The sequence below is a fragment of the Scyliorhinus torazame genome, chromosome 13 (genome assembly GCF_047496885.1).
Source record: "Scyliorhinus torazame isolate Kashiwa2021f chromosome 13, sScyTor2.1, whole genome shotgun sequence".
NCBI lineage: Eukaryota > Metazoa > Chordata > Chondrichthyes > Carcharhiniformes > Scyliorhinidae > Scyliorhinus > Scyliorhinus torazame.
This window is the reverse complement of record NC_092719.1, coordinates 196728868-196755217: the sequence shown is the minus strand read 5'-3', so window position 1 is coordinate 196755217 and position 26350 is coordinate 196728868. Positions and strand designations below refer to the sequence as shown.

Here is a 26350-nt window from a genome sequence, read left to right as displayed (position 1 = left end):
GGTGGGAATGTTTGAGGATGCGATGGGTAGGGAGTGTCTTGCCGCAAACAATGGGGCAGACTTCCATCTTGCTGTTGTTAAAGGAGGACAAGGATCCGGTGGATTGCGGGTTGTATAGACCCATATCTCTGCTGAATGCAGACGCCAAGATACTGGCAAAGGTGCTGGCGTTCAGGTTGGTGGCCCCCAGCCCACCCAAACCCACCCCTCCCGCAACAGTCAATGGTAACCAACTCCCGAAAATGCATGATGAACAAACCCTAACAATTGTGGAAGCCATCACTTGCCCCCCTCAGAGCAAACTTCATCTTTTCCAGGGTGAGAAACTGTTGCGGGAGGGGTGGGTTTGGGTGGGCTGGGGGCTTTTTATGGGGTTGTGTTCTTTTGTAAAATTGTTCAAAATTTGTTGAATAAAAATACTTTCAAATACTTTCGCCTCCCATAGGTGATTGTGGAGGATCAGATGGGGTTTGTAAAGGGAAGGCAGTTGTCCTGAATGTGAAGAGGCTGTTGAATGTGGTGCTTTCTCCGGCAGGGGGAGGAAGGTGGAGGTGGTGGTGGTGCTGGATGCGGAGAAGGCATTTGATAGGATGGAGTGGAGTTATTTGACGGCGGTATTGGAGAAATTTGGGATTGGGACGAAGTTTGTGGCGTGGGCGCAGCAGCTATATAAGGAACTGATGGCGAGTGTGCGCACAAATAGTATGAACTGCGGGCATTTTCCATTACATCGCCATGTGTGGCAGCGATGCCCCACGCTCCCCCTTCTGTTTGCACTGGCTATAGAGCCCTTGGCTATTGCGCTGAGGAGCTCGGGATTGTGGAAGGGGATAGTAGAGGAGGGGGGGACATTCGGTATCCTTTTATGCAGATGATTTGTTGCTATATATTTCAGAGCCAAGATCTTCGGTGGGGAGTATAATGAATGCTCTAATGATTTGGGACATTTTCAGGGTACAAATTGAATTTAGGGAAAAGTGAATATTTTGTGGTCTCCCCTCTGGGAGTGAGAGCGGGGATTGTGGGGGGGGGGGGGGGCGGGCGGGGGGGGAGGTTTGCTGCCATTCCACCTGGCGGCGACTCATTTTAGGTATTTGGGGGATTGGCAGGGCTTCAGAAGTTTAATTTCACTAGCTTGGTGTGGATTTGCTGAGGTGGGGCATCTCCCCATGTCTTTGGCGGGCCGGGTGCAGGCAGTAAAGATGAATGTTTTGCCGCGATTCCTGGTCTTGTTTCAATGAGTGCCTGTCTTTTCCCCAAGGCGTTTTTTTGGGAGGGTAGATAGGCTGATCTCCTTGTTTGTTTGGGTGGGGCAGGTGGCAAAGATTAAGAAGGTGATATTGCAGAGGGGACAGCAGGTGGGGGTGGGGGGAGTGGGTCTCCCAAATTTGTTGTATTATTATTGTGCGGCAAATGCAGAGAAGGTTCGTGGCTGGAGCAGGGGCGGGGCTTTGGGATTGAAGTTGGAGTCGGGCTCTTTCAGGGGGATCAGGATTGTAGGCGCTGGCAGCGGCGCCACTCTCGCTGGTCCCAGGGAGGTATATGGCGAGTCCGGTGGTGGTGTCCACGTTGAAGATCGGGAGACAGTTTAGACAGCATTTTAGGTTGGGATCTGGGTCGGTCAGGTTGCCGATCAGTGGGAATCATGGATTTGAGCCGGTGAGGGTAGTTCCAAGGTTCCGGGGATGGGAAGAGAGGAGTATTAAGGAAATGAAAGATTTGTTTCTCGGAGGACGATTTGTGAGTTCGGAGAAGTTGGGCACGATGTTTGGGCTGGGACAGGGGGAAAGCTTTTGGTATATGCAGGTGCAGAACTTTGCGAGGAAGGTCTTTCCGACCTTCCCGAAAGTGCCTGCCTCCTCACTATTGGAGACGGTTCTGTCAGTGGGGGGGGTTTGGAGAGGGGCTTGTCTCGGCAATTTATGAGAGGATCTTGGAGGAGGACAGGCTGTCCATGGAGGGGGTTAAGACGAGGTGGGAGGAGGAGTTGGGGGTGGTGCTGGAGTAGGGTCTGTAGTGCTTTGGAGGGTAAACTTTGTGTGCGAGGCTGGGGTTGATACAGCTGAAGGTAGTGTACAGGGCGCACCTCACAGAGTCTAGGATGAGCTGGCTGTTCGAAGGGTTGGAGGATGTTTGTGAACGGTGTGGGAGGGACCCTGCGAATCATGTACATATGTTTTGGTCCTGCCCGAAGCTGGAAAGGTTTTGGAGGATGTGTTCAGCACCATTTCAGGGGTTCTACATGTGGACTTGGAGCCCAGTCCCCAAGAAGCCATATTCGGGGTGTCAGATTAGCGAGGGCTGCAGGCGGGAGTGGGGGCAGGTGCTTTAACCTTCGCCTCGCTGACTGCTCATAGGTGGGTCGTGTTGGGATGGAGGTCAGCTTCTCCACCCTGTGTCACGGCATGGCGGGGGGAACCTACTGAAGTTTCTCACCCTGGAAAAGGTGAAGTTTGCTCTGAAGGGGCAAGTGATGGGTTCCAAAATTGTTAGGGTTTGTTCATCATGCATTTTCGGGAGTTGGTTACCATTGACTTTTGCGGGAGGGGTGGGTTTGGGTGGGCTGGGAGCTTTTTAATGGGGTTGTGTTCTTTTGTAAATTTGTTCAAAATTTGTTGAATAAAAATACTTTAAAAAAAATAATTTGGTGGCCTGAACTGGCCAGAGAAAAAAGTTCCAATTTTGTTTTCTTTAGATTGACCTTGGGCCCGATTCAACTAAAACATTTCTACGTCCATTTTTGGCCACATTTAGGGGGGGTTTCCTGGCACCTGCAGCGCTGAGAAAGACCCCGCTAGTCAATGGCACTTTGCCAGGTTTATTTGGCCTTGCTGAGGAGCTCCCCATCGAAGCCACACTTACGTTATTTCCTGCACTGGCGGAGCACAACGTCATTTTTAAAGGCAGTCCCGATCTTTTGACTCCCCCACCGCAGCCTCTGGAACCCCACTTCACCCAACTTACCTCTTCCAAGATTATCGAAACCTCCTCACCCCACCTCTTATGAGCAAGTTCCAGGGTGGCACTGCCAGGGCGCCCAGGTGGCAGTGCCAAGGGCCAGGCTGGCCATGCCAAGGTGTCTAGGTGCCAGCAAGCATGCCAGGGTACTACCCTGTCCAATGCCCACCACCCGGGGGTCTCCAATGACCTGGGAGACACCCTTAGGTGCCGTTACAACTGGTCCACGTTTGTGTGGATCGGTACTGAACTGCACCCTGCCGATGTCGTCCAGGCGTGTCCGGTGATTCCCAGGCCCCGGGAGAAACCGGCGAATTTAATTGTGCATATCTGTATCTCGCCCAGAAAGAGCAAGATCTAGATTGTGATGTCTCGCGAGACTCCATTAAATCTCGCAAGACGTTTCGAGTGTCGCAAATCGCGCGAGTGGCCTCTTGCGAGTTTCAACAGCCTCGACCAAAACAAGTCTGTCGCGACGAGGCCGTTGAATTGCACCCCTATTTGTTTTGGTATGCTTCTCCCATGAAATTGCCTGGGCCGATAGAACAGAGGGAAGAGAACAGGGTGGGAAGTGAGATGTTAAGATGCTTAAGGCAGTGCAATTATCACAGTCTTAAAACACAGAAGGCCATTTAGGTCATAGAGCCCACTGTGTAGAGTACTCCAATTAGTACCATTCCCTGTGGCCCTATAAGTTTATGTCCCTCAAGCGCTTATACGATTTACTTTTGAAATCATTCATTGTCCACACTTCCACAACAGTTACAGGCAGTAAGTTCCAGGTCATTACCACTTGCAGCATAAAGATGTTCTTCTTCATAACCTACCTGTATCCATGGGCCAAATTTTTAAAATGTGTTCCTAGTCCATGTAACATCAGCTAATGAGAAGTGTTTTTTGGCTACCTTATCTAAACCTGTCATCATCTTGTTTACCTCCATCAAATTTCTTCTGAATGTCCTCTTCGCCAAGGAGAACAACTCCAGCTTCTCCAACCAAACCCTGTTGCTAAAATTCCTCATCCCTGGGACCATTCCAGTAAATTTCCTGCACACCCTCTCATGTCCTAACGTCCTTCCTAAGCAGTGACCATAATTGGATGCAATACTCTGTTTTGTGCCTTACCAAACCTTTATAAAGACTCAGCATAACTTTCCTGCTTCTGCACTCAACATCATTGTTTATGAAGTCCAAGATTCCACATGCTTTTGCTAACTACTTTATCAATATGTTCTGCCACTATCAAAGGTTGATGAACCCATAGGTCCCCTCTGTCCCCATACATTCTTTAGAACTGTGACATTTAGTACATATTGTCCCTCCTTATTCCATATGCCAAAATGTATACCCCACACTTCTCTGTGCTACAGAACATCTGCCACTTGTCTGCCCATTCTGCTAGCCTGTTGATTTGTATCAGCCATTCTTAGCTGAGGGCCCAGACATCTATTAGTCCATTGAAACAGCTGTGTCAAAGGGAAAACATTGCTAGTTCGAGTTTTATCTCTTGGATCTATTTCTCAATTGCTCAATCCCGGAATCAGGTCCCGGACATCATTTTTAAATATCCATAGTCTCCCCGACTCCACAAAAAACAGCTCATTGTGTTCAAGTTTAGCCCCCACACTTGAGGAAGTATGTCAAGGCCTTGCAGAGGGTGCAGAAAGATTTACTCGGTTGGTACCAAGAACAGCAGTCTTCTGTTGTCTTAGAATCATAGAATCCCTACAGTGTAGAAGAAGGCCATTCAGCCCATCATGTCTGCACTGACCTACTGAAAGAGCACTCCATCCAAGCCCACTCCCTGCCCTATCCCAATAATCCCTTAACCTAAGCTACACATCTTTTTTGGACACTAAGGGGCAAATTAGCACAGCCTATCCACGTAACCTGCACATCTTTGGACTGTGGGAGCAAACTGGAGCATCTGGAGGAAACTCACACAGTGGGTCTATGTATTGGAACTAGAGAATTTGAGGTTATTCTGCTTAGTGCAAAGAAAGATAAGAGTAGTTTGGATAGAGTCAATAAAGGGGATCTATTTACACTGGTAGAAGGGCCAGAAACCAGGGAACACATCCTTTTCTCATTGTAAAAGGGGTGGAGTATTCTGAGCAGCATGCAATCACCTCTTTTATCTCTCTAAACGGGGTAACCCTTTATGCGGTGACGTTTTACAGTACCTGTTTATATAGAAGCTCAAATCCTCCTGTGTCACAGGTCTTCTCATTCTTTCGGTCGATAACAACCTTTATTGTGTCCTCTTGAACGTTGCTGCACAATGTGGCTGTAACAGGTGTTGAGGCTGACATTGTGGGGCTACAATTAATTTCAATCAGCCAAGGTTTGAAGTCCTCTCCCAATAGGAAATCAGCACCATACAATTCAAAACTGTTCTTGCGAGGTTTCACAATGTCCTGCATTACCTGCATGGTATTCACAATTGCCTTCTTCATGCCAGGGGAGATGATATCCTCCCAGATGTTTTCAAAGCCATTTTTGTTCAGATAATCTTTGAACTGTGAACTTGACCACATGTTGTCTCTTGGAACCAATGGGTGACGGTGAGAGGAGGTCACAAAGTGTTTTTGGATTGAGTTATTACACAAGTGAATTGCTCTAAAAGACACAAAGAGAAAGAAATGTGTCAAGTGCAAAATGATGGACTACTATTATTTTTAAATGTGTGCATTTACATGGAGTGTTTCAATTTTGCCAGAACTGTGCACAATAAAACATTGCTTTTGCATTATGAGGGAAAATATTTGTAAGATATGCCTGACTTACAGCCTGATGTGGAATATGTTAAGGCAGAAATTCCATAACTGACCATAAGAATGAAGCATAATACAACAGGCTAAACAGTACAGTAAATCTGCAAGATATGTGTTGCACACATTTACATTGACAGACAGCAAAGTGTAATTGCATGATATTGGCCCCTGATGCCATCATTGTACTTGATTTTCACATATACACTGGAACCTGTGATGTGTTGCCATTTCTAACTTTAAATTGCAAGTCAGTCATATTTGAGTGAAAAAGGTGAGGGAAAGTTCCAGACTCCATTTTGTGTCCCTCTTCCTGCCTGTTTTCCATCGGATGGGGCTGAGAAGGGGTAACAAAGTTAGAATTAAGTGCAGAGTTTCAGAGATGTGGGCCGGTATGCTCCAAAATCCTGGCCAAGTGTTGACGCCGGCGTAAACACCGGAGTGGTGTATGCCGGCGTCAACGGGCCACCTGGTCCAGCAATTCACCGCTGCTCAGGGGGCTAGCACGGTGCCGGAGTGTTGCACGCTGTTCCGGCCCTGAAAGGCGGCCCTGCACGGCCGGCGCGAGTCCACCCACGCGCAACGACCGTCTCCGCGCCAACCGCCGCGCAACATTGTGGAGCCCTACAGGGGCCCGGCGCAGAGGAACATAGGCCCCCCCCCCCGGAATGAGCACGCCCGCCGATCGGTAGCCCCTGATCGCGGGCCTGGCCACCGTGGAGGCCCCACCCGGAGTCGGATCCCTCCGCCCCCCCCCCACCAGGACGGCCCCTGCAGCCAGAACACCGACGTCCCGCCGAGTGGGACCAAATGTGAGCCACGCCGGCGGGACTCGGCCTGTCGAGCGGGTAGAATCACTGCGGGGACGCTTTCAACGACCGCGCGACGCCAACAGCGCGCGTGCGACTGGCGGGTCTGCGGAGAATCGCGGAAGCACTGTCTCGCCGATTTCCAGCGTGAATGTCTATTCTCCGCCCCCGTGCTGGACGCGATTCCGGCGCGGAGGTTCGGAGAATCCCGCCAATGATACTCATAGAAAGGTTTCCTTGGAAAATGACTTGCGATATCCTGAAAGGCAATTATTGATAAATCTGTATAACTTGTATGTCAGCCACCATTTGAGGCTGGTACAACTACTGATTATTATATTGAACTTTGCCAGAAGGTCAAGAATATTACATCACTTGCATCCCAACTTGCTTAACATCGCAATGTTCCCAACCCTTTGATGGCACTCTGAGTGCATATTTTCCTCACTTATAACTCTGCAGTGAATTACCATTCAAAACGCATTGCCTGTGATGTTGTGGTGATACATACGTGTCCAGATTGTCCAATGAGAATGCTTGAGTTGAGAAGCGCAGGTAACAGTCCTTATAATACCAGATCGTCACAGGGTTCCAGTCTGTCACTAGAAACCACTGCCGCATATCAAATTTTGTCCCATAAATAAGTAGCGGGTGTTCAATGTATTTCTGCACCACCCACTTGCCATCTGTGATGAGAGTTGTCTGGCCATAAACTAGCTTCACGATCTGCTCCAAACGGTTCATGCAGATGATTCCTGCAGAGATAGACAATTAAAACTCTTTCCACCTCACTAAAACTACATTTCAGGCAAATTGTTGGTACATTGTGGGGGGAATGAACAAAGAATACACTGAGGATTCTACTGGTAATATACACTTGCTACCCTCCAATAAATAAAATCAAAGAATCACACAATAATACAGCATAGATGGAGGTCCTTTGTCTGATTGTGCCTATGTTAGAAATTTGGCAGAACGATCCTAAGTAATCCTCTTTCTCATAGACCTGTAAGTTTATTTCTTTCAGGTACTTAATTAATTATTTTCGGAAAGTTACTGCTGAATCTGCTTCTGGCACCTTTTAAGGCTGGTGCTTAAGGCTAATTGTCTGACAGGCGACCAGTTTTCCAATCTGGCTGGCTGCCACTGGGAAACAGCATCAAAAATGTTAATCGACATGTACCCCATCTCCAAGTTAGTATCCAAACCAATCTTTCAGCTGAACTCTAACCAATGTTTTATAACGGTTTAGCATAATTTGCTCACTTTTGTACTCAATGACCTTATAAAGCCAAGGGTCATGTTTTTAAACAGCCTTCTTAACTTAGCCGTCATCACAATCTCTCTGTTGCTGCATCCTCTTTCAAATTATACCATTTAGTTTATATTATCTTCTTATTCTTCCTGCATAAATTTATAATTTCTCAGTCTCTCAATTAAATTTCATCTGCCATGTCTGCCCTTACCACTCTGTCAATGTCCTCACGAATTGTATCCAGTTTTGTGCCATCGGCAAATTTTGAAATGATGCACTGTGTACCCACCTCCAGGTCATGAATTTACATCAAACTACCAAACACTGGGGAACACAACTTTGTACTTCCCTCTGTTCTGAAAAATAAACATCCTTCAACACAAGGATTCACTGAAGGACAGATCAGTAATGTAAATCATCCTTTATACAAGGGTATCACTGAAGATACATAATGTACTCAATGTACTAGGAAAATACAAGAGGATGTGTACCATAGAGTTGAACCTTCCTTAAGGGACACCCTGTGCAGTGCATGACACAAAACCTCTTCATTTGACATGGTTTTAAATTGCTTTGACAAAGGCAAATTAAAAAAAAAAAAATCATAGGTTATGTGAAAAATTCCGTTGCTCAGTGGCGGTATGGTAAATCATTTTCTAACTCAGTGCCAGGTAACTCACTCTATTCTAATTGAATCTGTCACCTTTATTCCTTCCAGGTTAATGTCTTGTCAAGAGGAAAAAGGAAGAGTATGTAAGGATGAGAAAACAAGGTTCAGTAGGATCGCTTGAGGGTTACAATGTAGCAAGGAATGAGCTGAAAAAAGGGCTTAGGAGTGCCAAGAGGGGGCATGAGAAGTCCTTGGCGGGTCGGATCAAGGAAAACCCCAAGGCTTTTTACTCTTATGTGAGAAATAAAAGAATGACCAGGGTGGGGGTAGGGCCGGTCAAGGACAGTAGTGGGAACTTGTGCATGGAGTCAGAAGAAATAGGAGAGGCATTGAATGAATACTTTTCTTCAGTGTTCACAAAGGCGAGGGGCCATGTTTTTGAGGATGAGAGTGTGATTCAGGCGGGTAGGCTGGAGGAAGTAGATGTTCTGAGGAAGGATGTATTAGCAATTTTGAAAAACCTGAGGGTCGACAAGTCCCCTGGGCCAGATGGGATATACCCAAGGATTCTTTGGGAGGCAAGGGATGAGATTGCAGAGCCTTTGGCTTTGATCTTTGGGTCCTCGCTGTCCACAGGGATAGTGCCAGAGGACTGGAGAGTGGCGAATGTTGTTCCTCTGTTCAAGAAAGGGAATAGGAATGACCCTGGTAATTATAGGCCAGTTAGTCTTACTTCGGTGGTCGGGAAGATAATGGAAAAGGTTCTGAAGGGTAGGATTTATGACAATTTGGAAAGATGCAGCTTAATCCGGGATAGTCAACACGGATTCGTGAAGGGAGGTCTTACCTCACAAATTTGATTGAATTCTTTGAGGAGGTAACTAAGTGTGTAGATGAAGGTGGAGCAGTTGATGTCGTATACATGGATTTTAGTAAGACCTTTGATAAGGTTCCCCATGGTCGGCTCATGAAGAAAGTAAGGAGGTGTGGGATAGAGGGAAATTTGGCCAATTGGATAAGTAATTGGCTATCACATAGAAGACAGAGGGTGGCGGATGGAAAATGTTCAGACTGGAGACCAGTTACCAGCTGTGTACCACAGGGATCAGTGCTGGGTCCTCTGCTATTTGTGATTTTTATCAATGACTTGGAGGAGGGGGCTGAAGGGTGGGTCAGTAAATTTGCTGATGACACCAAGGTTGGTGGAGTAGTGGATGAGGTGGAGGGCTGTTGTAGGCTGCAAAGAGGCATTAATAGGATGCAGAGCTGGGCCGGAAAATGGCAGATGGAGTTTAACCCTGATAAGTGCAAGGTGATTCATTTTGATAGAAAAAAATTTGAATGCGGATTACAGGGTCAACAGCAGGGTTCTGAGGAATGTAGAGGAACAGAGAGATCTTGGGGTTCATGTCCACAGATCTCTGAAGGTTGCCACTCAAGTGGATAGAGCCGTGAAGAAGGCTTATAGTGTGTTAGCGTTTATTAACAGGGGGCTTGAGTTTAAGAGCCGCGGGGTTATGCTGCAACTATACATGACCCTGGTGAGACCAGATTTGGAGTATTGTGTGCAGTTCTGGTCACCTCATTATAGGAAGGATGTGGAAGCATTGGAAAGGGTGCAAAGGAGATTTACCAGGATGCTGCCTGGTTTGCAGGATAGGTCTTATGAGGAAAGTTGGAGGGAGCTAGGGCTTTTCTCTTTGGAGCGGAGGAGGATGAGAGGTGACTTAATAGAGGTTTATAAGATAATGAGGGGGATAGATAGAGAGGATGTTCAGAGACTATTTCCTCGGGTGGATGTAGCTGTTACAAGGGGGCATAACTATAAGATTCAGGGTGGGAGATATAGGAGGGATGTCCGAGGTAGGTTCTTTACTCAGAGAGTGGTTAGGGTGTGGAATGGACTGCCTGCTGTGATAGTGGAGTCGGACACTTTAGGAACTTTCAAGCGGTTATTGGATAGGCACATGGAGCACACCAGAATGACAGGGAGTAGGATAGCTTGATCTTGGTTTTTGACAATGCTCGGCACAACATCGAGGGCCGAAGGGCCTGTTCTGTGCTGCACTGTTCTATGTTCTATGTTAACAGGGCATGGCCAGAAACAAGACAATTATTGGGTGCTCATTTCCTGGATTATTAGCACACGGTTTTACAGCAGCAGGAAAGATGCATTGAAATTCTTTTTTAAATTTAGAGTACCGAATTGTTTTTTCAATTAAGGGGTAATTTAGCATGGCCAATCCACCTACCCTGTATATCTTTTGGGTTGTGGGGGTGAGACCCACGCAGATACGGTGAGAATGTGCAAACTCCACATGGACAGTGGCCCGGGGCCGGGAACAAATCTGGCGCATGAGGCAGCAGTACTTACCACTGCGCCACCATGCCGTCCTAAGATGCATTGAAAATGCACAAACTTAGTTCAGGGGGCGAGAGAGGCTGATGTTTTGGCCTTTGCCTCCCTGGTAGCCTGGAGATAGATTTTGTTGGAGTGGAGGGACTTGGGGTTGCCGAAGCCGGGGATGTGAGTGAGCGACTTAGTGGAATTCCTTAGGCTGGAAAAAAATCATTGAGAGGGTTTGTCCGGAGATGGAAGCCGTTTAGTGACTTCTTCAAGGATAGTTAAGACGTCAGCAGTTGGGGGGGGGGGGGGGGGGGGGTGGTAAAAACTGGGGAGGCAGGATGGGTGGAGAGGAACAGCAGGGAGGGTGGGGCAGTGGGTGTTATTTACTTGTGAGATTCCCTGTTCGTTCTCTTTTTGGTTTTCATTGTGTTTTATGCGTGTATATACGTTTATAAATACTTTAATAAAAATATTTTTTAAAAAAAGAAAATGCAGAAACTTCTCGAGCCTTGTTACTATTATAAAGAATCACAAAGTTTCAGTATTTCTCCTGGTTTTGAAAATGTTTATGTATTGACTCAATCTTATCCATGAACACCGTGGCATGCTAAGAAAAAGCCTAAAGGATAACCAGATGTAGCGGTAATGTAAACTGCTCCCTGTAAATGGAAAAGATAAGTGTGTATCGGTAATGTTAACCCCCCCCCATACAAAGACCATAAAAAGGGTATATTGGCAATTGAGACTCTTTCCAATACATGGTGTGTGGCGTGTAAGTTATTTATGCTTTCTCTCCTCTCATAACATAAGGGTTTCCAGACGAGATTTTATAGCTTTGTTTCAAGCTATCAAGCTTAGAAGTCACTTTGAATTTCTGATTTTATTCTCGTACCTCTACCGCGAGACTGGGCTCCAGGTTTTACAATCCAGATGTTATGCATTCCTTCCATCTTCAGCTGTGAATTTGCCTCCTGTAGCTGCTTCAGCATATTTTCACAAACAGCAGCGTAGATCTTCCAGTTCTGAATTGTTGCTCCCTCACTGAGATAAAGACAAATGACAGTGCAATACAAAAGTACAAAATACAGCTTCCAGAACCAACTCGGGCAGACTTTCACTGGGGCAGGTGCACTACAGCATTTTATGACTAAGAATATCCTGGAAGTAAACAGGAAAAGACAAATCATATTGTGATGACTTATTATTTTCAGAAAACTCTATTGCCTAGTTTTAGTAATCGGAATGGAACATTGGAATTCCATGCTTGGTTCAGCACATCTGTTACGTTGGGGAAAGTTTGTTTTATCTCACTTAATTATTGATGTATGGAAATGACTTGGATGACTTCTTAACACTCTTCTTCCTGAAGCGTCAATATATTAAGATCATTAACATTACCTCCTACACTAGCTCAATCTTTTCCCTGACCCCACAATTTTTAACTTCCTTTGTTCTCCTTTTCTCCTGCGATCTGCATGCTTTTGAAGCCCATTTTACATTATCTTACTACTAATTATATGATTACCTTGATTTCTTCACATTTTTCAAATGATAATGGCATAAACTCTTTGATTGGCCCTTTCCCCCAAATTCCTTGCTGCAAATTTAGAGGCAAGAAAGATGTTTAGAGGGAGGCAGAGAGGCATTGGTAGCAGTTTAGTGGTCAGGAAGTTTGGAAGAATGGGTTTCCCTCGGATCCTAAGGGAAGTTAATGGGCAGGACTTGATTAGCATGTGTGGAATCTGTTAACAGGATTCCTCAAAGGCTCAGTGGATTCCTCAAAGGATCACTCGTGCTCCTCCTGATCCAATACTAGTGCAGGAAAGGCACTTAATTATTCATTCCAGCAGTCCTCGCCTACCTTCACATGCTGGGCTCCCCAGGGGCCTGAAACCCAGACAGGCCAAATTGAACGTAGAAAAAAAATCTGTTGGGAGATGAGGGACCCTCCCTGAGAGGAGGTTGGGACAACTGCAACCACCCCCTGTACTCCCTCCCCAGCATTCCCAACTTATATTCATTCTTTCATGGGATGTGGGTGTCGCTGGCTAGGCCAGCATTAATTGCCCGTACCTAATTGCTCTTGAGAAGGTGGCGGTGAGCTGCCTTCTTGAACTGCTGCAGCTGATGTGTAGGTGTGCCCACAGTGCTGTTAGGGTGGGAGTTCCAGGAGTTTGACCCAGTGAAGGAATGGCAATTTAGTTCCAAGTCAGGATGGTATGTGACTTGGAGGAGAACTTGCTGCTGCTGGCATTCCCATGAATTTGCAGCTTTGATCTTCGAGGTGGTGGAGGTCACTGGTTTGAAAGGTGCTGTCAAAGGCGTCTTAGTGAGTTGCTGCACTGTTGTCACTGTGATGGAGGGAGTGAATGGTCAATGGGGTGTCAAACAAACGGGCTGCTGTGTCATTGATGGCATTGAGCTTTTTGAGTGTTGTTGGGATTGCACTCTTCCAGGAGAATATGCCATCACACTCCTGACTTGTGCCAGAACACTATTCAGGACGTCCTATGCTGCTCTCCAATGACTATTTGTTGATGTACCATTTGTCAATGTACTCTGTAAATTCTTTTTAAAAATTTGTTGACTATGAACGTACTGTGTACATTCCCTTGGCCACAGAAAAATACTTTTCACTGTACTTCGGTACATATGACAATAAAATATCAATCAATCAATCAAATCTGGACAGATTTTGGGGAGTCAGGAGGTGAGTTACTCTCTGCAGAATTCCCACCTTTGACCTGCTCTTGTAGTAAAGGTGTTCAGTTTCTGGTCAGTGGTAACCCCCGGAATGTTGACAGTGTGGAATTCAGTGATGGTAATGCCACTGAATGCCAAGGAGAGATGGTCAGATTCTCTGATTCGCTCTTGTTGGAACCTCAGATCTACCTGTTAAAACCATGCGGGTGAATTTGAGGTGAGTTAAGTTTGTCTTTGAAGGTTTAAATTTTAAAAAGTTTCAAACACAAATTTGAACTTCTCACCCAATCCAAACCCACCTTAAAGGGTTAGAATTATCCCATTGTGAAAAATAGCTGATGTTGTGGCCATGTGCATCTCCAAGCAGCATTTAGTGATTGCGTGTTTTAGTGGATCCGTATGTACAAGCTGAGGGCAATTTCCATGAGCTTGTGCCTGCTCAAACTATCTAAACATTGGCCAGATTTTAATTTACCATCCCATCCATAGTGGCAGAAAGAATAGGGGGGGGGGGTGGAATTGCGTGGTCAGGTCTACTGCTGCCTCACTAGAGCTGCCAACCGTGTTTAAAAGTATTCCTGGAAGCTTCATCATATGACTTACCCCCACATTTCAGCATTAGTTCGCCAACAAACCCATCCTTGTGATGGAAGTTATTTAAACGGGCAGCCAGTTAAGATTCAAAACTTGAAGATTTCACTCACCTTCACTGAAAATGAAGATGGTTTTCCCAAACGTGGCCAAATAACCTGTGCATGGTAATTATCTGCTGGATTTAGCTCTAAGAATTAAACAATACTGGATGTTGTTTGAGAACAAAGCGATGTCTGAGAGTTCAGGAAAAGTAGGTAATTGGGAACCAAGGAGTAACTTCATGTAATACTATGTCTGTATAGTCATCAGTGTAATTAAGTGTTGTGGTGCATTATAGTGTTTCTTGTCATGCGATTTTTCTTTTACGTTAATAAATATTCCTTATCAAATGATCGCATAATGACTGAACTATTACTCCCTGGTTTGCATATCTTTTCTTACAGTATACCAAATTGAAAATATTCCCCACTAGGAACCAATGTTCCAAGTTATCCTTCTGGGTTTTGGGATTCTGTCACATTTAACATCAACGGGGTTCTTCACAGACTCCAGATATATCCCCAGCCTCATTACTGGAGGAGCCCAAAATATCAGTGCAAAATATGAGGCTAAAGCATGTGCAAAAACTTTCAGCCAGAAGTGTCAAGTCGATGACCCATCTTGGTCTCCACCATGTAAGGCCCCCAACACCACAGATGCCAGTCTTCAGTCAATTTGATTCACTCCATGTGATATCAAGAAATGGCTCAAGGCACTGGGTACTGCAAAGGCTCTGGGCCCTGACAACATTCCAGCAGAACACCGAAGACTTGTGCTCCAGATATAGCTGCACCCTGAGTTCGCCGAGGCCAATCAGCTCCTGACCTGATTACAACCTTGGTGCAAACATGGACAAAAGAGTTGAATTCCAGAGGTAACGTGAGAGTGACTGCCCTTGGCATCAAGACAGCATTTGATAAAGTACGGTATCAAGGTACACCAACAAAACTGGAATCAATTGAAATCGGGGTCACCTCACACAAAGGAAGATGGCTTTTGTTGTTGAAGGTCAATCATTTCCGTCTCAGGACATCACTGCAGGAGTTCCTCGGGTTAATGTCTGAGGCCCAACCACCTTCAGCTACTTCATCAATTATCTTGTCTCCATCATAAGGTCAGAGGTGGGGATGATTAGCGCAATATTCAAAAGTATTTGCAACTCCTGAAATACTGAAGCAGTCCATGCTCATGAACAATGTTATCCAGACCTGGATAACATTCAGGCTTGGGCTGATAAGTGAGCAAATGGTCTCCAACCTCGACAATCATTTCATGTAAGTGTGTGGAGGGCATTCTGGCAGCTGCCATGATTCCATCATCTTCAGGAAATCGCAGGCGCTGCAGCTCCATGACATCCGAGAAACTCCATGGAAGGACTGTTAGGGGACAATGAATATCTCCTGAAGAGATGATTCTGACATCTCTGTGTGGTCCTGCCATGCAGACATGGGGGGGCGGGATTCTCTGATCCTGAGGCTAAGTGTTGACGCTGTCGTAAACGCCGTCGCATTTCCCGACGGCGTCAATATGGCCTCAGGATCAGCAATTCTGGCCCCTACAGGGAGCCAGCATGGCACTGGAGTGACCCACGCCGCTCCAGCTGCTGATCCCGGCGTCAACTGGGCGCCGCGGGGTCCGCGCATGTGGTGGCACTGGCGCCAACCCGCGCATGCGCAGTGGTTCCCTTCTCTGCTCCGGCCCTGACGTAACATGGGGTAGGGCTACAGGAGCGTGCGCAGAAGAAAGGAGGCCCCCAGCCCGAGAGGCCGGCCCGCCGATTGGTGGGCCCCGATCGCGGGCCAAGCCACAGCGGAGACCCCCCTAGGGTCGGACCTCCCCTCACCCCCACAGGCTGCCCCCAGACCCTTCCACGCCGAGGTCCCGCCGGCTAAGAGCAGGTTAGAACGCCCCCGGTGGGACTCGGGTTTTTTGGTACGGCCGCTCGTCCCATCCCGGGCAGAGAAGGTGGGGGCCCATAGAGCGTTCCCTGGCCGGCGCCGCACCGACCACATGCGGAGAATCGCGTCCCGGCATCGGGGCGGCGTGGTGCAATTTGCGCCGGTCATGGCGATTCTCCGGCCCAGCCGCGGGCTTAGAGAATCCCGCCCGCTAGCTCGATAACCAATGTCATCGCATCACAAAATTGTTATCTTTTGAGCAGTAAGAGCAGGAATTAAAATGACTCTATCAATTGGTAAGTGGATCATGCCGTTTTGTAATAGGGATTATAGGGAAGGCATATTAAGATTATGTAGACTGGATCACCCTCTCAGTAATGTGCTACCTTGAGATGCTGTGCTTAGGTCTAACCCTCTATACAACAGGAATTATGAAAGGTAGTCATTTCGTGTCTGTGCCCTTAGATCAAACCTTCTGTAATAGAGTATGGATTGTTACTTTCGAATTTCATGCCTGGATCAATTAGCCTACTTAATAAGGATGGTGCACTGAGGTAGTATAGTTGAATCAAAGTTCCATGTATCAAGAATATATGGGTGTTATCAACAGTATACTATACAGAGATTCAATACTTGGATTAAATTATCCAGGCTCAAGAGATAGGTTTGCTATATTGCAATGCTGTGTGATGCACAATCAATACGCTTGAGTCCACGTGGAGTCATATCGATTCAGCTTTAATCAGATAGAACTGTACCCAGCAGCGAAGTTACAGAAGTGAAGGCTGCTGGGGACGGCACTGGTTCTTATACCCTGCCTCTCAGGGCGGGGCTATGTACATTGCCCAATGGTAGACCCCGCGGTCTAGCCAATGGTTATTCCTCTCCCTGGTACCGCAATACCTGGTATTACCACATTCACCCCCTGTTAAAAAAGGAGCCAGGGGGGCGATGGCCAGTATTGCTGTCGCCTTTTTCTGGTAGGACCAGGTATTGCAGGTACCATGCTATCGAGGGTTGTGGAGAAAGTTCTTGCGTTGTTAATTCTTCTTCATGGTGCTGCAATCAGACGATCGGGCGGCCTGGTCGTCCTACTGGAGCGTCTAAGTTTCGGCGGCGATCCTGGTGAGGGCCCCGGCAGTAGTGACTCCGGGAACGTGGTGTCTTCCTCCCAGGCAGTTTTGTCACCCCTAGTCGGCGTTGTAAGGTCGAAGGATGGGCAGAAGGAAGGGGTGCCTGAAGGGGGCGTCGGTGCCTGCTCGGCTCCGGGTCGGGGTTCTGGCGGCAGTACTGACCCTCCGGTCAGGTACGGGGTGGGGGGTGGCAGTGGCTCGGGCGCGCGTGGTGCTCCGGCGGGCGCCAGGTCCCGGAGGGAGACCGTATCTTGGCGTCCGTCGGGGAACGCTATGTAGGCGTACTGGGGGTTGGCATGCAGCAGGTGGACCCTTTCGACCAGCGGGTCCGACTTGTGCGCCCTCGCATGTTTCCGCAGCAGAACAGTTCCAGGTGTTGCTAGCCAGCTTGGGAGCGAGGTCCCTGAGGAGGACTTCCTGGGGAAAACGAGGAGACGTTCATGAGGTGTCTGGTTCGTGGTAGTACATAGCAGTGACCGAATGGAGTGCAGGGCCACTGGGAGGACTTCTTGCCAGCGGGAGACTGAGAGATTCCTGGACCGAAGGGCCAGCAGGACGGTCTTCCAGACCATTCCGTTCTCCCTTTCTACCTGCCCATTTCCCCAGGGTTGTAGCTGGTCGTCCTGCTCGAGGCGATGCCTTTGCTAAGCAGGAACTGGCGCAGCTCGTCGCTCATAAAGGAGGACCCCCTATCACTGTGGATGTATGCGGGGAAACCGAACAGTGTAAAAATAGTTTGGAGTGCCTTGATGACGGTGGTTGTGGTCATATCCGGACAGGGGATGGCGAATGGGAACCAGGAGTACTCATCAATCACGTTAAGGAAGTACGTGTTGCGGTCGGTGAAGGGGATGGGGCCTTTGAAGTCCATGCTGAGGCGTTCAAAGGGACGGGAAGCCTTGATCAGATGCACACTCTCTGGTCGGTAGAAGTGCGGTTTGCACTCCGCGCAGGTTTGGCAGTCCCTGGTGACAGTCCTGACCTCCTCGATGGAGTAAGGCAGGTTCCGGGACTTAACAAAATGGAAGAACAGGGTGACTCCCGGGTGGCAGAGGTCCTCGTGGAGGGCTCGGAGGCGGTCTACTTGTGCGGTGGCACAAGTGCCGCGGGATAGGGCACCAGGAGGCTCGTTCAGCTTCCCGGGACGATACACGATCTCGTAATTGAAGGTGGAGAGTTCAATCCTCCACCGCAAGACCTTGTCGTTCTTGATCTTGCCCCGCTGTGCATTATCGAACATGAAGGCCACCGACCGTTGGTCCGTGAGGAGAGTGAATCTCCTGCCGGCCAGGTAATGCCTCCAGTGCTGCACAGCTTCCACTATGGCCTGGGCCTCCTTTTCGACCGAGGAGTGGCGAATTCCGGAAGCATGGAGAGTGCGGGAGAAGAAAGCCACGGGCCTGCCTGCTTGGTTGAGGGTGGCGGCCAGAGCTACGTCAGACGCGTCGCTCTCGACCTGGAAGGGGAGGGACTCGTCGATGGCGCGCATCGTGGCATTTGCGATATCTGCTTTGATGCGGCAGAAGGCATGGCGGGCCTCCGTCGACAGGGGGAAAGTCGTGGATTGGATTAGGGGTCGGGCCTTGTCGGCGTAATTAGGGACCCATTGTGCATAGTAGCTAAAGAAGCCGAGGCAGCGCTTTAGGGCCTTGGGGCAGTGAGGGAATGGGAACTCCATAAGGGGGCGCATGCGTTCGGGGTCGGGGCCTATGACTCCATTTCGCACTACGTAGCCTAGGATGGCTAGATGGTCGGTGCTAAACACGCACTTCTCCTTATTGTAGGTCAGATTCAGGAGGTGCGCGGTCTGGAGAAATTTACGGAGGTTGGTGTCGTGGTCCTGCTGGTCATGGCCGCAGATGGTGACGTTGTCAAGATACGGGAACGTTAAAGAGGCCGACGTTGAGGCCTTTGCGTCCCTAGTAGCCCGGCGCAGGATCCTACTCATGTGGAAGGAGGCGAAACCCCCCGGACTGGAGGCCTGGGTAAATGATATGGCGGGGTTCATTAAACTGGAGCAGATAAAGTTTGCCCTGAGAGGATCGGCTCAAGGGTTCACCAGGCGGTGGCAGCCATTTCTCGACTACCTAGGGGAACGTTAGAGGGAAGACAGATGACCAGCAGCAGCAACCCAGGGGGAAGGGGGGGGGGGGGAGGGGGGGGGGGGGGGGTTAGTTTCGTTTAGGTCAAAGATAAAGGGGTTTTGTTACTTGTGTATTGTTAAAAATTTCTGTATTGTTATTGTTGCGTTTGCTTTGTAAGAGGGGAAAAATTGTTGTTTGGGAAAAAAATTTCAATAAAACATATTTTTAAAAAAAAGATACGGGAACGTTGCATGTAAGCCGTACCAGTCAACCATTCGGTCCATCTCACGCTGGAAGACCGAGACCCCGTTTGTGACACCGAAGGGAACCCTTAAAAAGTGGAAGAGCCGCCCATCTGCTTCGAAGGCAGTGTACTGGCGGTCACTAGTGCGGAGGGGTAGCTGGTGGTAGGCAGACTTGAGATCCACCGTGGAGAAGACTTTGTATTGCGCGATCCTGTTCACCAGGTCGGCTGTACCGTCTGCTCATGGTGGCGATGGGTTTGCAATCCGTGGTGAGGTTCGCAAACAGGGAAGGCGATCGACCTTAAGGGTCGCGAGGCCGCAAACAGTAAGGGGGTAATGGGCCGCCGAATTTAAAAGTAAGGCTTTGTAGGTGGCACTGGAAATCCAGTCCCAGAAGGGTGGCTGCGCAGAGATGCGGCAGCACGTATAGGCGGAAATTGCGGAATTCCCTGCCTTGGACGGTGAGGTTCGCGAGGCAAAACCCTTTTATCTGCACCGCGTGTGACCCGGAGGCCAGGGAGATCCTTTGTTGGGTGGGGTAGGTGACCAGAGAACAGCGCCTTACCGTGTCGGGGTGGACGAAACTCTCCGTGCTCCCGGAGTCGATGAGGCATGACATCACGTGGCCGTTGATGCCGATCGTCATGGTGGCCTTTGCTAGCGTTCGGGGCCGACTCTGGTCCAGGGTGACGGAGGCCAGCTGCAGCAAGGAGTGAAGATCGGGCAGCGCATCGTCAGCTGTGTTGGGGGCTTGAGGCCCCATCCAAGATGATGCCGTCCATGGCTCGCACATGGAGTCTGGGGACTCCGAGGATGGCGGCGGGGAGGGACAAAATGGCGGCGCACTCTGCTCCCACGAGGCGGAGGCCAGCTGCAACAACAGGTTTTGGTCGGGCAGCGCGTAGCAATCCACGCTGGGGGCTTGAGGCCCCATCCAAGATGGCGCCGGCCATGGATCGCACGTGGAGTCCGGGGACTCAGAAGATGGAGGCGGGGAGGAGCAAACTGGCGGAGGTGGGCCTTGGACGGCCGGGACCAGCCAGAAAGTCTGCGCCCGTGGGTCAGCCGTGGCCCGGGGGGGTGGAGGTGAGCGCTGGAGCGGGGCGGGCCGCGGCGTTTGGGCGGTGAGCGCTGGCCGGTTGGGGCCCGGAGCGGGGCGTGCTGCGTCGTTCCGGGTGCGCAGAAGACCGCGGCCATAGCGCGGGGCGGGGAGAGGTGAGCGGTCGGGGCCTGGAGCTGCGGCGTTTTGGGCGGGAAGGAGTAAACTAGCGGCGCATGCTGCTCCAGTGTGACGGAGGCCAGCTGCAGCGAGGGGTTTTGGCCCGGCAGCGCGTAGCCAGCCACGCTGGGGGCTTGAGGCCCCGTCCAGGATGGCGCCATCCAGGATGGCGCCGGCCAGGGGTCGCCCATGGAGTTCGGGGACGGAGACCCCGACGATTGGGTCGGCGAGGGACCAAATGGCTGCGCGTACTCCTCCAGCGTGGTTGCCGTGGAGAAGAAAGGTTGCCTGGCGGGGCAAAAACTGCGGTGCGCGTTGGGCCGGCGGGGCCGGGAAAAGGGAGTGCAGCGGTGGGCCTGGAACGGTCGGGGCGTGGAGGAACGGCTGTGGTTGCGCGGCGGGCGGCTGGAGGAATGGCTGAGGGTAGTCACTGGACACCGCGTTCACCGCGCGGGCGAGGCAGACCGCGGCATAGTGGCCTTTCTTGCCGCACCCTTTGCAGGTGACGGTGCGGGCCGGGCAGCGCGCGTGCGAGTGATTCGCCTGGCCGCAGAAGAAGCAGCGTTGGCCGGCGGCGTTAGCGGGGCGCCTTGCCGCGCAGGCCTGCGGAGTTTGCGGGTAAGTCTGGGGGTTAGGCGGGTAAGTCGGGGGGGCTGCTGCGGCGGGGTGCCATGCAGCCCAGGGTGGCGCGGTGCGCACGGGGGCGTACGCCAGGGCGTTTCTGTACGCCACGTCCATAGACCCTGCCAGGGCCCGGGCCTCGGCGAGGCCCAGCATCTCCATTTCGAGCAACCTTCGGCGAATAGCGGGGGATATCATACCTGCCACGAAGGCGTCTCGAATTAAAAGTTCGGAGTGCTCGTTCGCCGTCACTGCTGGGCAGCTGCAGTTTTGGCCCAGCATGATCAGCGCCCTGTAGAACTCTTCTAGCGTCTCATCTGGGCTCTGCCATCTCGTTGCCAGCAGGTGACGGGCGTAGACCTGATTAAGTGGACTAATGTAGCGTCCTTCGAGCAGTTCCATGGCTTTATCATAGTTCGCCGCCCCTTCGATCAGGGGGTAGATGGCCAGGCTGACCCGCGAGCGTAGGAGGTGCATTTTCTGCCTTTCCGTGGGGGTGTCGGCAGCCGTCTCGAGGTAGCTCTGGAAGCATGCCAGCCAATGCTTAAAAATCTCGGTGGAGTTTTCTGCGTGCAGGCTGAGCTGAAGGCACGCCGGCTTGATGCGGAGATCCATCCTTCAAAAGTACTTATCTGATTAAATTGATGCACAATCAATACGCTTGAGTCCACGTGGAGTCATATCGATTCAGCTTTAATCAGATAAAACTGTACCCAGCATCGAAGTTACAGAAGTGAAGGCTGCTGGGGATGGCACTGGTTCTTATACCCCGCCTCTCAGGGCGGGGCTATGTACATTGCCCAATGGTAGACCCCGCAGTCTAGCCAATGGTTATTCCTCTCTCTGGTACCGCAATACCTGGTATTACCACACTGTGTTGCCAATGTGCTTTGCAAACTGCATTCTAATAGAAACAACAGAGACTTTCAAAGTCAATATGAAATCATTAGGAATAGCATCAGTATTAAAAAATTGTTTTTTTTTAAGACGTGGGACAGAATATATCAGGCATAATTTATATGCCGGATAAATCAATAATACTTACTGAATGACCTCGTAGTACTGCTGGATGGTCTCTTCCCAGCATCTTTCTGTTACTGCTGGTGGTGTATCGAGACTCACATCAATATCCTTGTGGTCCATGGCGTTTAAATACTCCTCACAGGCACGGAGTGCTGTCTCGACCAGTTGAACTGGAACAACACCTCCCTTCTTTTGAGTGTGTCTGTGAAAAGCTAAGAAAAAGACAAACGTGTCTTCTGTGTGTCACAAGCTAAGTGTATCCATAGTTAAAAACAAAATTCAAAATCATTAAATTTTCCCCCTTTTTCACTGTCAGTTTCTCTACCTTCTTCCCTCTGGAAGGCATTTGATTAATGATAAATAACCTTTATTGTCACAAGTAGGCTTACATTGACACTGCAATGAAGTTTCTGTGAATTGCCCCTAGTCGCCACATTCCAGCGCCTGTACAGGTACACAGAGGGAGAACTCTGCTGGAAACAATTCTACAGGCACCGATGCCCTATGGTGCACAATTGAAGTAGCCATTCTTATGTGACTTATGCAATTAGTGTTATTCGGCTGTGGCAGGCATCACAACTCAGCTCTATCCTCTGCTTACCGAGAATCCTTCTGTGTGAATTTCAAGCAGGGAATCAGTGGCTAGCAATCAGAAGCGAGGCACTTGACTGATGTTACTTCCTAATCCAGAGAAGCTGATATCTATTTTTGGTCTTGTCTGACATTAGTTAACTCAGTGCATAACAGGATTTAAAAAAAAATATTCACAGATGTGAGCAGCATTGGCAAGGCCAAGAGTTATTGCCCTTTTCTATATGCCCTTGAGAAGGTGGGGAGCTTCAGTCTGTAGATGAAGCTTCTCCACAGTGCTGCATTTCAACATTTTGACACAGAAGCAATAAGCGAATGGCGATATATATCCAAATCAGGATGGTGTGAGACTTGGAAGGGAGCTTGGAGCTCGTGTTAGACCATAAGACATAAGACATAGGAGCGGAAGTAAGGCCATTCGGCCCATCGAGTCCACTCCACCATTCAATCATGGCTGATTTCAACTCCATTTACCCGCTCTCCATAGCCCTTAATTCCTCGAGAAATCAAGAATTTATCAACTTCTGTCTTAAAAACACTCAACGTCCCGGCCTCCACCGCCCTCTATGGCAATGAATTCCACAGACCCACCACTCTCTGGCTGAAGAAATTTCTCCTCATCTCTGTTCTAAAGTGACTCCCTTTTATTCTAAGGCTGTGCCCCGGGGTCCTAGTCTCCCCTGCTAATGGAAACAACTTCCCTACGTCCATCCTATCTAAGCCATTCATTATCTTGTAAGATTCTATTAGATCTCCCCTCAACCTCCTAAACTCCAATGAATATAATCCCAGGATCATCAGACGTTCATCGTATGTTAGGCCTACCATTCCTGGGACCATCCGTGTGAATCTCCGCTGGACCCCCTCCAGTGCCAGTATGTCCTTCCTGAGGTGTGGGGCCCAAAATTGCTCACAGTATTCTAAATGGGGCCTAACTAATGCTTTATAAAGCTTCAGAAGTACATCCCTGCTTTTATATTCCAAGCCTCGTGAGATAAATGACAACATTGCATTTGCTTTCTTAATTACGGACTCAACCTGCAAGTTTACCTTTAGAGAATCCTGGACTAGGACTCCCAAGTCCCTTTGCACTTCAGCATTATGAATTTTGTCACCGTTTAGAAAATAGTCCATGCCTCTATTCTTTTTTCCAAAGTGCAAGACCTCGCACTTGCCCACGTTGAATTTCATCAGCCATTTCTTGGACCACTCTCCTAAACTGTCTCAATCTTTCTGCAGCCTCCCCACCTCCTCCATACTACCTGCCCCTCCACCTATCTTTGTATCATCGGCAAACTTAGCCAGAATGCCCCCAGTCCCGTCATCTAGATCGTTAATATATAAAGAGAACAGCTGTGGCCCCAACACTGAACCCTGCGGGACACCACTCGTCACCGGTTGCCATTCCGGAAAAGAACCTTTTATCCCATCTCTCTGCCTTTTGTCTGACAGCCAATCGTCAATCCATGTTAGTACCTTGCCTCGAATACCATGGGCCCTTATTTTACTCAGCAGTCTCACGTGAGGCACCTTATCAAAGGCCTTTTTGAAGTCAAGATAGATAACATCCATTGGCTCTCCTTGGTCTAACCTATTTGTTATCTCTTCAGAGAACTCTAACAGGTTTGTCAGGCACAACCTCACCGTACTAAATCCATGCTGACTTGTCCTAATCCAACCCTGCACTTCCAAGAATTTAGAAATCTCATCCTTAACGATGGATTCTAGAATCTTGCCAACAACCGAGGTTAGGCTAATTGGCCTATAATTTTCCATCTTTTTTCTTGTTCCCTTCTTGAACAGGGAGGTTACAACAGCGATTTTCCAATCCTCTGGGACTTTCCCTGACTCCAGTGACTTTTGAAAAATCATAACTAACGCCTCCACTATTTCTTCAGCTTTCTCCTTTAGAACTCTAGGATGTAGCCCACCTGGGCCCGGAGATTTATCAATTTTTAGACCTCTTAGTTTCTCTAGCACTTTCTCCTTTGTGATGGCTACCATATTCAACTCTGCCCCCTGACTCTCCTGAATTGTTGGGATATTACTCATGTCTTCTACTGTGAAGACTGACGCAAAGTACTTATTTAGTGTGGTAGTATGCATTAGGGGTCATGTGGGACTGTGAAGCCGTGATGTCATTGGCTGACAGATCCCGGGTCCTGGTTGGCTGTTGATCTCTAGCTCCGCCCTGAAGGCGGAGTATAAGAACGAGGAGTTCTCCCCCGCAGGCCAGTCTGCTGCTGAACGGCGGGGAACAAGTCACGCTTAATAAAGCCTCATCGACTTCATCTCTATTCGTCTCTCGTGAGTCTTTGTGCGCTACATTTAGTTCCTCAGCTATTTCCTTGTCTCCTATCACTAGATTACCAGCGTCATTTTGGAGCGGCCCAATGTCTACTTTTGCCTCCCGTTTGTTTTTTATGTATTTAAAGAAACTTTTACTATCATTCCTAATGTTACTGGCTAGCCTACCTTCATATTTGATCCTCTCCTTCCTTATTTCTCTCTTTGTTAACCTCTGTTTGTTTTTGTAGCCTTCCCAATCTTCTGACTTCCCACTACTCTTTGCCACATTATAGGCTTTCTCTTTTGCTTTGATGCATTCCCTAACTTCCTTTGTCAGCCATGGCTGCCTAATCCCCCTCTGATAACCTTTTTTGGGGGGATGAACCTCTGTACTGTGTCCTCAATTACTCCCAGAAACTCATGCCATTGCTGTTCTACTGTCTTTCCCACTAGGCTCTGCTCCCAGTCGATTTTTGTCAGTTCCTCCCTCATGCCCCTGTAGTTACCTTTATTTAACTGTAACACCTTTACATCTGATTCTACCTTCTTTCTTTCAAATTGCAGACTGAACTCTACCATATTATGATCACTGCCTCCTAAGTGTTCCCTTACTTTAAGATCTTTTATCAAGTCTGGCTCATTACATAACACTAAGTCCAGAATGGCCTGTTCCCTCGTGGGCTCCATCACAAGCTGTTCCAAAAAGCCCTCCTGTAAACTTTCAATGAATTCCCTTTCTTTGGGTCCACTGGCAACATTATTTACCCAGTCCACCTGCATATTGAAGTCCCCCATGATCACTGTGACCTTGCCTTTCTGACATGCCCTTTCTATTTCGTGGTGCATTTTGTGCCCCTGGTCCTGACTACTGTTAGGAGGCCTGTACATAACTCCCATTATGGTTTTTTTGCCTTTGTGGTTCCTCAACTCTACCCACACAGACTCCACATCATCTGACCCTATGTCGTTCAGTGCTATTGATTTAATTTAATTCCTAATTAACAAGGCAACCCCGCCCCCTCTGCCGACCTCTCTGTCTTTTCGATAGGTTGTGAATCCCTGGATGTTTAAATTCCAGTCCTGAACCCCCTTGCAACCATGTCTCTGTGATGCCTACCACATCATACCTGCCAGTCACAATCTGGGCCACAAGCTCATCTA

General features: G+C 48.8%; 1 protein-coding gene across 3 annotated transcripts in view; it reads right to left on the bottom strand.

The window, feature by feature from the left end:
- The window catches only part of LOC140388491 (uncharacterized), a 150627-nt gene that overhangs the window by 5353 nt on the left and 118924 nt on the right, over window positions 1–26350 (bottom strand). For all 3 annotated transcript variants that reach the window (XM_072472770.1, XM_072472769.1, XM_072472767.1), the window contains 4 exons: window positions 22332–22521; window positions 11643–11791; window positions 7050–7293; window positions 5142–5577 (listed from right to left, as the gene is read on the bottom strand). In XM_072472770.1, coding sequence (XP_072328871.1) covers window positions 5142–5577; window positions 7050–7293; window positions 11643–11791; window positions 22332–22521 — 1019 coding nt within the window. The remainder of the gene's footprint in view (window positions 1–5141; window positions 5578–7049; window positions 7294–11642; window positions 11792–22331; window positions 22522–26350) is intronic.